At 43.1% G+C, this 14866-nt stretch overlaps 1 protein-coding gene across 1 annotated transcript; it reads right to left on the bottom strand.

The window, feature by feature from the left end:
- Positions 1 to 1380: 1380 nt before the first annotated feature.
- LOC116397834 (uncharacterized) lies at positions 1381 to 5290 on the bottom strand (the record flags this gene model as incomplete). Its single annotated transcript, XM_031873674.1, is given in 3 exon segments — positions 1381 to 2418; positions 3197 to 3852; positions 4303 to 5290. Coding segments are annotated over 3 exon segments (2682 nt in total), but the record flags the coding sequence as incomplete, so codon positions are not given.
- Between the last annotated feature and the right edge of the window lie 9576 nt (positions 5291 to 14866).

The raw sequence follows: 14866 nt of genomic DNA, 5'->3' as shown, positions 1-14866 counted from the left end.
AGCTCATCACAGCGTCAACCGAATTGCAGTGGTGGAACTGTTGTATTGGTTCAGCAATACAACACAGACTTTCCAGAACGTTGCTATGATGACAAGGAAGAGATGTCGCAAGAGGACAAGCAGTTTATGATGTCAGTGGAAAAGACAACAAAGTTTGTGGATGGACGTTACTGCATAGGACTTCCGTTGAAACATGAAGAAGCTAACATGCCAAGTAACCGCTGTATGGCAATACAGCGAGCTGCTAGCCTAAAGAGAAAACTGAAAAGGAATGATGTCTTTCTTGAAGACTACAAAGACTTCAAGAAAAGCATACTGGATAAAGGCTACACTGTTGAAGTCCTTGAAAAGCAACTTGGCCGTGATGACTACAGGATCTGGTACGTCCCTCACCATGCGGTGTATCACCCAAAGAAAAATAAAATTCACGTTGTCTTTGACTGCACTGCTTCCTTTCAAGACGTGTTGAATGGACAGTTACTGCAGGGACCTGACCTCATCAATACACTCATCGGTGCCTTACTGAGGTTCCGTGAGAATCCCATAGCCATAATGGTGGACATTGAATCGATGTTCTATCAGGTCAGAGTTCCAGAGACAGATGCAGACAATGATATGTGGATAAAAGGACCACAGTTTCTGTTGTGGCCAGAAAGTGAATGTCCACAGAGACCAGATAAGGAGATGCAGGACTTGCAAGAAGATCCAGAGGTCAGGAACATCACTGTATATACGATCCTAGCAGAGGAGAATGCTGACCCTGTGAACAAACTGCTGCAGTATTACTCAAGTTGGGAGAGACTGAAGAGAGCAGTTGCATGGATTTTGAGAGCCAATGAAACTTTGATCCACCTGACGGACAAAACAAAAAAACAGATGGACTCGAGAATACTTACCTCTCCTCCAGGAGCGGCAAAAGTGGTCAAAGATGAAAAGAAACTTCCAGCTTGGAGATGTGCTGCTACTAGTTGATAGTTCATCACCACGAAACACATGGATAATCCAAACCATACCTGACTCCAGTGCAACTGTACGCAGAGTGAAGCTGCAGACCAAAACCAGCAAGCTGGAGAGACCTGTAAATAAACTGTTTACTGCAAGAAGCAATGTGAACATAAGAAGATCAGAAAATGAAGAAAAAGACTGATAAACAAGACTTAGATTTGCAGTATTTATGAATATTTATTTTGTTTGATATTTAATAATAATAATACATTTTATTTATATAGCGCTTTAAAAGGCACTCAAAGACACTTTACATGGTAAAAACAGAAACAATGAAAGCATTTATAATAAAAACAAAATCTACAACATAACAGTAAGAAAGAAAAATAAACACGAAGAGAAAGAAAACATACATGACTGACTTTAGAGGTTAAAAGCAGATTTAAATAGGTGAGTTTTAAGTGCAGTTTTGAAGGTGGCGAGTGACGGAGAACGTCTGAGGTGTTGGGGCAGGGAGTTCCAGAGGGAGGGGGCAGCAACGGAGAAGGCCCTGTCCCCCCAGGTCCGATGCTTGGACAGAGTAGGGGGGGTAAGGAGGTTGGCGTCGGCGGATCTGAGGTTGCGGTTGGGAGTGTGACGGTGCAGGAGGTCTGAAAGGTATGAAGGGGCAAGGTTGTGGAGGGCTTTGTAAGTGATGAGGAGAATCTTGAACTGGATTCTTTGCTGTATGGGGAGCCAGTGGAGGTTTTGAAGGACTGGGGTGATGTGGTCTCTGGTACGGGAGTGGGAGAGCAGACGGGCAGCTGAGTTTTGGATGTATTGTAGTTTATTGATGATTTTGGTGGGTGAGCCGTACAGGATGCTGTTGCAGTAATCCAGTCGAGAGGTGATGAAGGCGTGGATGAGTGTTTCAGCGGCTGCGGAGGAGAGGGATGGGCGGAGATGGGCGATGTTTTTGAGATGGAAGAAGGCGGTTTTTCTGATGTGATTGATGTGTCGTTCATAGGAGAGAGTTTGATCGAAAATGATCCCAAGGTTACGGACATGTGTGGAAGCAGGTACAGTGGTGCCATCAATGCAGAGGGAGAAGTTGTGGAGGGATTTGTTTAATGATTTGGGGCCGATGATGAGGACTTCAGATTTGTCGGTGTTGAGTTTGAGGACGTTTGCTTGCATCCAGGTTTTTATATCTGTTAGGCAGTTGGTGATGGTGGAGTGGATGGTGGGGGTGATGGACTTGGTGGAGATGTAGAGCTGGGTGTCGTCAGCGTAGCAGTGGAACTGGAGACCATGGTGGCGTATGATGTCGCCAAGGGGGAGCAGGTAGAGGATGAAGAGGAGGGGACCGAGTACTGAACCTTGGGGGACACCTTGAGAGACTGGGGCTGTGTCAGACTTGAATTTGTTGATGCTGATGAACTGTTCACGGTCAGAGAGGTATTATTTAAACCAGGAGAGGGCTGTGCCAGTGATGTGGAGGGAGGACTAGGGTTGGGTACCGAAAATCGGCAACGCAGATTTCGGTGCTTCCTTTCGGTGCCTGAGCCGATTGAAATACTTTTTTTACACTACTCTGACGACGCCGTCCTGGCAGCCTCGGTCCTCCGCTCCTCACTCATAGTATTATTACAACCGGCTGAGCTGTGCACGCTTAGAAACAAACCCCTCCATCATTCTGGCGAAGCTTCGGCCATGATTTATTAAAAAAACCGAGAACGAGATCTGTCATACGGCAGGCAGGCTACTGACTTCCTCCATCGACATCCGGGTACTTAGCGCTGCCGCTCATAAGCACAACAACGCAGGCACGCAAAACTTTCTTCTTCTTTGAGGTGTAGTGGCGGTTGGCAAACGATGAATTGGCGCATTAGCACCACCAACTGGTAAAATAAAATAAAATAAGTCAGGAGAGGTGTCGTATTTTGCCAAATATGCTCATATTTCTGCAAAATAATTGAAAAGTTTGAAGCTGTACTGTGTGTACAGAGTGTGTGTGTGTTTTGTATTTATTTATATTTATTTAAGTATACTGTAAACTGTTAATAGTTAATATATTGTTCATAGTTTGAAGTTAAAAAGTTTGAAGCTGTAGTTTGAAGCCAAGTGTTTTGTATTTATTTATAGTTATAGTATACTTTAAACAGTTAATATATTGTTCAATTTGAAGAAAAAAGTATCGGTTCAGGCACCGGTATCGTTTTAAAAGTATCGTTTTAGCACCGGTATCGGAAAAAACCCAAACGATACCCATCCCTAGGGAGGACTCGAGACGGCAAAGGAAGATGGAGTGGTTGATGGTGTCGAAGGCTGCGCTGAGGTCGAGCAGTACCAGGATGTTGAGGGAGTGTTCATCAGAGGAGAGGAGGTCATTGGTGACTTTGATGAGGGCAGTTTCTGTGCTGTGATGAGATCTGAATCCGGATTGAAATGGTTCATACAGTTGGTTTGAGTCCAGGTGGGTTTTCAGTTGATGGGCAACAGTGCGTTCCAGTATTTTAGACAGAAAAGGGAGATTGGAGATGGGTCTGTAATTGTTGTGAACGTCGGGGTCAAGGCCAAGTTTTTTGAGGATGGGTGTGACTGAGGCGAGTTTGAGGGCGGGAGGGACGGAGCCAGTAGACAGGGAGGAGTTGATGACAGAGAGGATGTGCGGGCGGAGGGCCGGGAGACAGGCCATAACTAAAGTGGAAGGGATAGGGTCGAGGTCACAGGTCAGAGTCTTCATGCCAGAGAGTGATTTATTGAGATCCGAGGGGGAGATGAGAGAGAATCGGGAGAGTGACCGGTCAGTTAGTGGAGGATTTGCAGATACAGGGTTGGATGAAGCGGGGCTGGAAGTGGCCAGTTGGTTGTAGATGGTGTCGATTTTAGCTTTGTAGAACGTCAGGAAGGAGTTGCATTTTTCTGCTGTGGAGGAGTGGGAGAGGTTGTCCATAGGTTTGAGGAGTTTGTTTATTGTGGAGAAGAGGACCTTTGGGTTGTCGGAACCAGAGTGGATGATGCCAGAGTAGTAGGTGGAGTGAGCAGAGTTTAGAGCCAGTTTGTATTGCTGTAGGTGTTCCTTTATGTGTTCGTAAGCCAGGGTGTGAACTGTGAGGCCGGTTTTTTTGGAGAGTCGCTGTAGTCTGCGTTTCCCAGATTTCATGAGGCGGAGTTCAGGGGTGAACCAGGGAGCAGTGTGGGTGAAAGAGACAGTTCTGGTTTTGAGAGGGGCAAGCTGATCAAGGCAGGAGGATAGTGTGTTATTATAGAGGTTGACCAGGTCTGAGGGGAAGGGGCTAAGGGAGGGGGTGATTGTGGAGAATTTTTCAGTGAGACAGGCTGACAGGGATGAGGGGCAGACAGACTTGATATTACGGAGAGTGATGGTGCGCGTGAGTTTGGGTTCTGGGATGGGGATGTCGATCTCCATGATGATGGCTAGATGATCGGAGATGGTGAGGTCATACCCGGAGAGGTGGTTGATGGTGATTTCAGTGGAGCAGACCAGGTCCAGGATGTGACCGCGGTTGTGGGTGAGGAAGTCGATGTGTTGAGTGAAGTTGAAGCATTTAAGCAGGTCCAGAAATTCTGTGGCAGTTTTGCAGTCTGAAGAGTCGATGTGGATGTTGAAATCACCAAGCAAGACGGAGAGACGTGAGACGGAGCAGAGCTGGGTGAGGAATTCAGATAGGTCGGAGAGGAAGACAGGGTTGGGTTTGGGGGGGCGGTAGATAATTGCAATGACCAGGGGTTTAGGACCAGAGAGTTTGAATGAGAGCTGTTCAAATGAGGGTGGACTTTCGATGTTAGTCAGGCTGGTTTTGATGTGTTGGCGGTGAAGAGCGGCAATTCCTCCACCGCGGCCATCAGGGCGTGGCTTATCCAGGTAATGATATCCAGTTGGGGTGGTTTGATTGAGTGCGTAGTAATCCAGGTGTTTTTGCCAAGTTTCAGTGAGACAGAGGATATCAAGTTTGTTGTCAGTGATGAATTCATTGATGATTGGGCTTTTGTTGCTTAGTGACCGGGTGTTGAACAGAGCAAGCTTCATGGATTGTTTTGTGATTGGTTGTGAGGTTTTGGGGAGGGTTCTGAGGTTGGCTACATTCACGTGCTGTTTGGTATGATGACGTAATGAGGGAGTGGTGGTACGCCGGTGCTGAGTCCACAGAGACCGGATGGAATTGACAGAGGTGGGGTTGTAGATGATGAACTTGTGCTGGGAGCCGATATGAACATCACTGGGAGGGATGTAGCTGAGGTTGTTTTTGTTTATGGCTTTGTGAATGCAGTGTGAACGGGGCAGCCTCTCTGTCACAATAGTCTGAATGGGGAGAGCTGCAGCTGAAGGGGTTGATGACATGGAAGGCCAGGAGGGAGAGCAGTCACGGGAAACTGTGTTCTGAGGTGGCAGCGTAGAAGAAGGGGCGTGTATGTGGAAAGTAAATAGTCAGTCATGTGGACAAGAGTGTACAGCATGCTGTAAATTAGCCGCTAGCAGGCGGCTACCCAGCTTATTAAAATGAATACCATCATTCGTAAAAGAGGAAGAGCGATCCCAAAACAGATTAAAATTGTCAATGAAGCTCACGTTGTTGGTCCTGCAGGTGGCGTGGAGCCAAGTGTGGAGGCTGAGGACTTTGATGGCTCTTTGAACTTAAGTTGTTTGGTAATGGCTTAATCTTCATGCTTAAACATTAAGGGCCGGATATGTAAGAGCCAGAAGTGTATATATTAGTTCATTGGAATTTCGGGCTTATTAACCATTTAATTTCTGAAGTATGCTCATTGTGCAGGAACTAAAGATATGTAAAACATACTGAAAAGCATTTATGTTAATGATTGACACTCCCTTTTTTCTTGATTTAATGACGTCATGACGGCAGCCGGTGCAAAACCCGAAGAGCTGCATTAGACACGGGAGCATATAGTTTTTCTACCGTGTGACAGTATATATTATTTGTGTATTTAGTTAACGCTTCATCGCGTAAAATAAAGACAAAATGAAAAGAATCAAGCGATCTCCTGTCATTCGCGTAAGGAAATGAAGTCAATGTGTCTGCAGCTCATTTGCGGCTTAATAACGAACAACACCGACGGAACGCCGCTACAATACATTTATACAAAATCATTTTTAAAGAACAAACCAGTGGTTTAACCTTTTTGGTTTGTGGACTCTGACTTCTCTTTGATGACTCCATTAAAAAGAGATATCTCCCCTCTAAACACTATACGTGTTCGAGGCGCGAAGAGTTATTTTACAAAAACAAGCAAAGATTAGAGAAAAGTAAAAGAAAATATGATATGCGATGTATGATATGCATTCGACAGAAATAAGTAGCAAGAACTCGCAAATATCCTTTGTGTGTTTCTTTTGAATATGAATAATCCTAGCTTTGTGCTTGGAATGTAAAGTTCCTTACTCACCCAGAAAAGAGAAAGATGATCCTCACCTCTCTTGAGAAAGAAGGAGAGGAAATCTCACTCCTGCAGGATCAAGAACATCTTAAACATAAGTGGGACTAGGTCGGTCTGACTTTCTTTTTCATCCTGCACCTCAAACAGTAGAACAGTAAGTATGAAGGCAATGATGGCAGCAAGAGCATCTCTAAATTCTCTTCTTTTTATTCTGAGTATTCAATCTGCTAAGGCTATGTGCGGTAATAAACCAAGTCAATATTGTGCCATACAAGTAAACAGGAAGACTGATTCTCAGACAATCTCATCGATTATAGACTAACTGTGTTTTTTAAGCTATAAACTAAATGACGTGACAGTAATTTAGTGAGAAGCCTCTGTGCTGGTGTTGATATTCATATTTCTTATGAAATGTTTGAAAATGGCTCAAAAAAAACCAAACATGTGCAGTGGCTCAGACCTGGGGGTGAAGTTACGCCTTAAAGACACAAACGGACATAGTCAATGTAATACAAACGAGTGAAGAGCACACAGGAGTACACGATTTGATTGATGTCTAAACTGACTAATTCAACACAGGCACAAAAAGTGGCGCTAAATGAACAAATTATGGTTACCATAATGGATTTAGGCCGTCTTCATGTTGTATTTTTCGCAATCAATGAACGGAGGGTACCATATTTGGAATGCAGAGGAGTGACGTAGAAACGCCAGTCAAGGCTCTGGTATCGGCAGCGACCTGTCAATCACAGTAAGCCCGCCCTAAAGCATCCCTGCTTTATGGTCTGTTTGACTCTAAATGGAGCATAATGTACTAAATGAACATCATGCTGTATTGAAGAAGACTTGAAACTAGAGATTGAGACCATAAACTCATGTTTACAATGTTTACTGAGGTAATAAATCAAGAGAGAAGTAGAGTCATTTTCTCATAGACTTCTATACAACCAGAGGAGTCGCCCCCTGATGGACAGTAGAGAGAATGCAGCTTTAAGACACTTCTGTATTGGTTTCACTCGGCACAACCAGAGGTTGCCTCTTAGCTTTAACTTAGGAATGGCTACTGCACCCAGCAAGGCCTCTTTACGGTCCAGCGTGGATGTGAAGTGAGTCTTGACAGACTGCAAGATATATTACTTGGACTATATAATAAAACTTCATAAGGGCCTGACTTTCTCAACCCTTATCACTATGAAGCTGCAAGCATTCCTAAAATAGACCATGTCACACCTTAAGAAGTGCGATGTTCAGAACCATGGACAGCGCTGTTTCATCTTGTTTCCGCCTTGCTTATTTTTTGTGGTTGTGTATTGAACTGTCGGCCCTAATTACATTTTTTTCCATTGTGGCAATCCACAGAATGGAAACGACGAAGTGAAGTGAAGTTTTGGTCAACGAGAAAGAGGGAGGGAGTGGATGAAATGGAACTGCATGGCAAGGACACTCAGGTGTCACTAATATCCGCCCCTATTTCATATCATGAGCATGACACATGGAACAGATACGGTAGGGAATTTTTTTGCATCTAGTCAAAACGCCACTATATTGTTGAAACAAGCATAGCAGCACAATAACCTAGGCCAGACCTGGGCATTGTACGGCCCGCGGGCCACATCCGGCCTGCGAGCTGTTGCCGTCCGGCCCGCGGGTGGTCATTGGGAAATTAGGAATAAAACGTAAATAAGTGTACATCATGCACAGAATAGAGCTGCATTGCTTTTATTTTGAAGGCGACTTTTGTTGTTTTTTTTCTTCTCAATTTATGTAATTTATGTATGTCTCAATGGACGTATGTGAGCAGCAGCGTCACTGCAATGTGTTGGCTAACTGAGTTTACGGGAGATGTGAGTTAGCTGTTTGCCCTCAAAAATGTCAGCCTGTGTTAAAAAAAGAGACTGACAGAGTGTAGAATTTTTAACAAAACATGGACTTTAAAGTGTTGTTTCACTGAAGTCAAAGGTAAAGCCGTGTGCTTAGTTTGTGGAGAACAAGTCGCAGTGTTGAAGGATTACAATTTGAATCATCATTATGAGAGGAAACATGCGGAGAAATACGAAAACTTGACGGATGCAGAGCGGGTACGGACGTCTGAGGCTTTGCTAGCTAAGTTGCTAAAGCAACAAGGCCTTTTTACCAAGCTTCACACATCCAGGGATGCAGCCGCCAAGACCAGCTTTGTGATATCCCACAAAATTGCAAAAACCAGTGAACCATTCTCTGATGGGGAGTTTATCAGAGAGTGTTTGGTGGACTCTGCTGCACTACTAGGCCCCCAGAAAAAAGAGGCATTGGAGAATGTGCCGCTCTCCAGGCGCACCGTAACGAGGAGGATCGAGGACATCGAGGGACATCTGGAGATTCAGCTGCAAAAAAAAGCAGACCATTTCCAACTCTTCTCCTTGGCTCTGGACGAGAGCTGCGATGTCCGCGACACAGCCAGTTACTCATCTTTATACGTGGGATAACGAAAGACTTCGTGATTACAGAGCAGCTGGCAGCAATGCAGTCACTGAAAGGGACGACGGCGGGGAGTGATTTGTTCACGGAGGTAAATGCATCCACAAGCTGGGACTGAAATGGGACAAACTGGCATATTGTCACAACCGATGGTTGTCCAAAAAATCTGACGGGGAAAAATGTCGGACTTTTAAAGCGGATGCAAGATAAAGTGACTGAAATCAACCCAGAGCTGAACTTGGTATGTTTGCATTGTATTATACATCAGAATGTGTCAATGCTAAAACTTAACCATGTTACTGATGTTGTAACTAAAATAGTTAACGTCATCAGGGCAAGATCATTGAATCACAGACAGTGTGTTGCACTCCTGGAGGAGCATGAGACTGAACACAGTGACAGAGGCTTCCACACAGCTGTCAGTGGCTCAGCCTGGGCAAAGTGCTTAAGAGAGTTAAGAGTTCGGGACCTGAGAGCAGAGATTCAGGAGTTTTGTGAGAAGAAAGGCAAGAACATCCCAGAGCTCTCTGATGTAAACTGGATGACAGATTGTGCATTTGCTGTTGATGTGACTGCACTAATGAATGATCTGAATACCAAACTGCAAGGCAAGGGCCTCTTTGCACATGACATGCAGCCTGGTGAAGGCTTTCATGACAAAGTTGCAGTTTCTTTCAAGCCAGATGCAGGTAACACTCTAACCCACCTGCACACCCTGAAAGAAGCCACACCATCAGTTGAACATCTCCACAGGTATCATCCATGTTAGGGGCACTGCATGGTGAGTTTACAAGGCCATTTCAAGACTTCAAAACAGTTGAGAGTGAAATGCACATGATTTCTTCTCCCTTCACGTGCAGTGTGGATGATGCTCCCAGTGATGTTCAGCTCCAACTCATTGACCTGCAGTCTGATGCAGTACTGCAGAGCACTTTAAATCAGTAGCACTGCTGGATCTGTATTCTTCTCTCAAAGAGGAGAACTTTCCACACATGAGGAGGCATGCTCAGAAGATGTTGGTTCTCTTTGGATCGACCTACATCTGTGAACAAACATTCTCCGTGATGAAGTTGAACAAATCCAGATCCAGATCCTCTCTCACTGATGATCACCTGTCAGCTGTCCTTCACATCTCACCTCACACATTCAGCCTGACTTCAGTGCACTCGTTCAAGCCCAACAAAGACTAGATTTCTCGCACTGAACTGAAAAACAGAAAGAGGTCATTTGTATAGTAATAGTTATAGTAATAAAAGTACTAATTTTGCAAAAACATGATCCCCGTCAGTGTTCTACTATTATATATGGATATTACAAATGTATATGTTGTTTGGATTATTCCTGCTGCAGATGTTTAAGGTGGAGCTCATTTTAACTCTTTTATACTCTGTTGTTCAGTTTGGGTAGTTAAGGTTTGACAAATGATAATGTGCAAAGTAACTAGTAACTAAAGCTGGCAGACAAATGTAGTGGAGTAAAAAGTACAATATTTCCCTCTGAGATGTAGTGGAGTAGAAGTACAAAGTTAAATAAAATATAAATACTCAAAGTACCTTGAATTTGTACATAAGTACAGTACTGAAGCAAATATACTTAGTTACATTCCACCACTGATCATAACATTTACTCTTACCACTCACAGCTCATCAAAACCATACAACATACTGCTTTTTATAAAGAGGTGGAATAATATTGAGCAGGATTGAGTTCAGTCTATTGGTCCGGCCCTCCACAACAGTCCCTGTTTCTCATGTGGCCCCTTGGGAAAAATAATTGCCCACCCCTGACCTAGGGTCTTACTGTATAAGAAGATTTGCCTTGGCCTACGAGCATGAACCGGATGTCCTATGGGAGAGGATGTCCTTCAGTCCTAGTGTGTTAGCCATCAGGGTCTCGAGTGTTGGGTGTTCAGTAAAAGCCTTCCCCTTGAAGAACATCTCAGGCCATTGTGAATAAAAAGTACTCAGTCAATAGAAAATAAGCAGCTGTAATAGTGGCAATGGAAAATGGAAAACCAAAATGGAAATGAAAAGAAAGAAATGAAGATGGGGTGACCTACTGTCAGTGGTGTATTGTAACGAAGTAGAAATACTTCGTTACTATACTTAAGTCGGTTTTTTTTTGGATATCTGTACTTTACTTTACTATTTATATTTCTGTTGACTTTTACTTTTACTTCACTACATTTTGCAAAGAAAACTGATACTTTGACTCCGATACATTTCCCCTGAAACCTTCGTTACTCACTACAAAATCAAATCTATCTTTAGAAACAAAATGAATCATGAGACCAGCGTCGGGGACTGTGGTGGAACAGAGACTGCAAGCAAGCAGGTTTGATGAATCAGTGGTCCTAGCTTGCAAGTTAAATCATTGGTTAATCACATTAATGCGCAATTGCAAACAAGTGCTCTCAAAGTGTTTTGATTCCCAGTGATGCCCAGGATGCTATATGCTATAGCTAGCGAGCGACAACATGAGTAGAATTCCACACAGGACGGGTGGGATGAGGAGAGGTGGATGGGTCAAACAAACACTGGTGTTTCCTCCAGGAGGCCGCAGTTTGTGCCGTGTGTGAAACGAGAAGCCAATGTTGATTTATTTGTGACGTGACTTCCGTACTTAAGCAACGCCACTAGATATTTTAATGCAAACCACGATCTTTTCCTAAACCTAACTAAGTAGTTTCATCGTCTAAACCTTAGTTGTTTCCTGTGAAGATGGAAGTTTATTTTGGAAAGACAGTATGCATGTAACAAGTGAAAACAGACTCATGTTGCTGGACTTTTGCAGGAAAAACGCACGAAAAATGAGGAGTAACTTTTCGTAAGATATCAATAAAACGGGGATGAATTTATATCATCGTATAAAGAGAGTGACATGAGAAGATCAATCTCATGTCTAAGTTAAATCAGCTATAATCACTCTTTTAAAGTGATTAGTGACTCGTCTAAAACATTTAAAAAAGGAATAACTTCAATAGAATCATTCTATACACTAGCTTCTTTACATTCTAATAGAATGTAAAGAAGCTACATTGTATTAGAATTGTCTTTTGAAGATGAACAGGACATTTTTCAGGTTCAAGTAATGACTGGGTTGTTACTTTAGTATTGATCATGTTTTGATATTTGAGTCATTTTGTGGATGATCAGATGGAGTTATGATGGTAGCAGTCGCCCAATTGCAGATTCAGCTTGAGCAAAACCTTTGCCTATTGTGTTCAAATCAGGCCCATAGGAGTTTACAAGGCAGGTGTCCTTTCTCACAACACTGACCTGATGCATCAAGTGGATATTTTCTGCTGAACACAATATGATGCATTTGCCCTCTACATCCTCTAGTCGGAATGAGCATACTTATAAACGCACTGTTACAACTCCTTCATAGTGTCATATTGCTTTTCGGAGAATTATGATGATAAGTTCATAGTAGATGCAAAAGTATACTTATGTACAATATATTATGTTGGACATTGTTGCTCCTGGATGGATCACAGCCAACACAATTATTGTCAACACAGCTCCATGTCCTTGGTCATGGTGCCACAGCACTTAAAAGAATAAACTTCATAATTCTCAAAATTCTGACCCTTTGCTTTTTTATTAACAGCATTTACTTGTACTTTTACTTTCAATACTTAAGTACAATAAATATCAGATACTTTTACTCAAGTAGTATTCTAATAGGTGACTTTTACTTTTACTGGAGTAGTTTTCCAGTAAGGTATCTTTACTTTTACTCAAGTATGGCTTTTGGGTACTTTATACACCACTGCCTACTGTCTCCCGTCTCTTTCTCTCTCCTCTTGTTTGAAGCTTGAAGCTGCAACACATTTTCACTCCCAACTTGTTAAAAACCAACTCTTGGCCAGTGGCCCTGAGCTTCTAACTATGAAACTCTATGTACCCGTCTGGTGTCAGTTTTGGACGTGTCGGGGACGTCAATGCAGTTTCCACTGGTTACGTTCATAGTGTCATTTTAGAATAAACTTCTGTCTTCACAGGAAGGTAGGCAACAAAACCAAACCTTAGTCTGGTGAGGAAAAGAGCGTGGTTGATGTCACCTCCACTAATTAATGCACGAGTAGTGAATCAAGAGACTAGCGACTGTCGTGACTGAACGTTTACCTTTAGTTTGGCATGGGACAGGAACAGCGGTCTCCTGGGCTAAAGTCCTATCCAAACCCCTCCCGCACTGTGTGGACTATCCTGCTCTTCATACATTGGTTGCTCTGCCTGTCTTAACTAGGGACCCTGTCAGTCACAGAATAACAAAAATAGGGAATTTTGGGAGTTTACTGCAGCAGACAACAACTGCATAAGACAGTGGAGTTCTGCTGCAAAAAAAAAATTAAATCAAGGCAGGCAAGTGTGAAATGATAGGACGCATTTAGTGCAAATGAATCTGTTTCCTGCATGGGAGTGGCACCCAACAAAGCTGGTGCACTGGAGCCATTCTAACACGCTTAATAAGGAAACAGTAAAGCAAATGGTGAAAAAAAGTGAAAGCAAACAGTAGTGAAAGTGATGAGAGTGGATAATAAAGAGTTTCATCTCATCTGTGTTCCTCAGAGTGTACCATGTCTCTCTGCTCCCTCGAGGCTCAAAGTAGATGCAGAATTCCTCCCAAACGTTAACACGTCTGAATGCAGTCGGTACATTTGGCCTCATGGGGCTTCATGCTACAGTATGTTGAGGGGATGTTAGTTTCCTTCCACTATCCCTTTTATTTCCACTCTCATAAAAAGGAAAAATGTCTGCCGCCTGCCTCGGAGAACGAATCAAACCTGCCAACAGTTTCCTGTCAGCGTCTGGCGTCCTGAAATATTAAAAGAAACACTGAATAAGCAAGAAAATGGTTCCCCTCTTTGGAAGATTCTCAGTGTTAACGTGGCGAGATGCCTCTGCTCCCCAATCATACAACAGGCAAGAAGCTCCTCAGGGCAAAATTGGGGGTTGAAGGCACTAATAACGGATGCTTTTTTTATGATACTCAGCATGTTTAATGTCAGAAACCTTAATTCTCCATTGCATATCTCATACTAATACAGTTCCTTACCTTTAGTAACATTGTTCAATTCATTTTAAAATATGATGGTAAACAAGAGACAAAAGAAGGCAAGTCAGGCAATCGGAAAAGAGCATAAATAACTAGAAAATGCATTTCCTGCTGAAAATGCATTGGAATGCTGAAAGCTGAAATGTAAAACAATTGCTGAAAATTAAGAAATAGGAGACTACCCATCTGAAAAATGTTGAAGCCCGAAAGCATTTAAACTGCACTGCTGAAAACCCTTCTAGTTGAAATGTCTAACTATGGTGTCTGTAGCTGAAAGTATGAGAAGAAGGCTTTGAAAGTTGAAGAAGTTTAACAGGATTTGAAGATTTTCTCCATAGAGATCCCATTCAAAAGAAAATTGCAAAAAGCGACAGGCAGACAGACAGTTTTATGCACTGAGTGAGTGAGACAGGCAGACAGACAGCTAACAAATTTTTAACGTTCGTTCAGGGCCACCATAAAACATTAGTCATCAAAAAATGAATAGCCTAAAATGAACTAACAATGAATAGGCTACACAGACCTATTTAATAATGAATACATCTTATAGAAAATAAAGAAATGTCCATACAGCAAAGGCTTTCTGTAACTTTGTCTATGTCTTTTTATTCATTTCAGAATAGCATTACGCAAATTACTGTCGACCAAACCTGAAGGTCCCTACTCAAAGCCACCGCCACTCCACATATGTGTTGTGGCATTAAAGGACCAGCCCAGGGTGCTGAGCTGGGAGTTTAGCGAAGGCAAGGCCAAAGCGGCTTCTTCAAATAATAACGCCGTGATGGTCGTCTCCGACGGCCAGTCTTGTACCAAAGTGACTCTGTACGAGGAGTACAGCACGAAAGTGAAGGAGGGGGGTTCCTATGTAATGCGAGGCTACAATGTAAGGGGACAATCGCCCCCTTACTTTTTAAACATTACCAGGGACACTGTCTTCTTTCGGAGCAGTGCCCTTAGCAGATCAGACGAGCTGCTAAAACAGGCTGAGGCGCTCTTGTATCCT

This window comes from Anarrhichthys ocellatus, unplaced genomic scaffold, assembly GCF_004355925.1.
Source record: "Anarrhichthys ocellatus isolate YVR2014 unplaced genomic scaffold, GSC_Weel_1.0 scaffold73, whole genome shotgun sequence".
In the NCBI taxonomy this organism is placed as follows: Eukaryota; Metazoa; Chordata; class Actinopteri; order Perciformes; family Anarhichadidae; genus Anarrhichthys; species Anarrhichthys ocellatus.
This window is presented reverse-complemented; position numbering and strand designations above follow the sequence as displayed.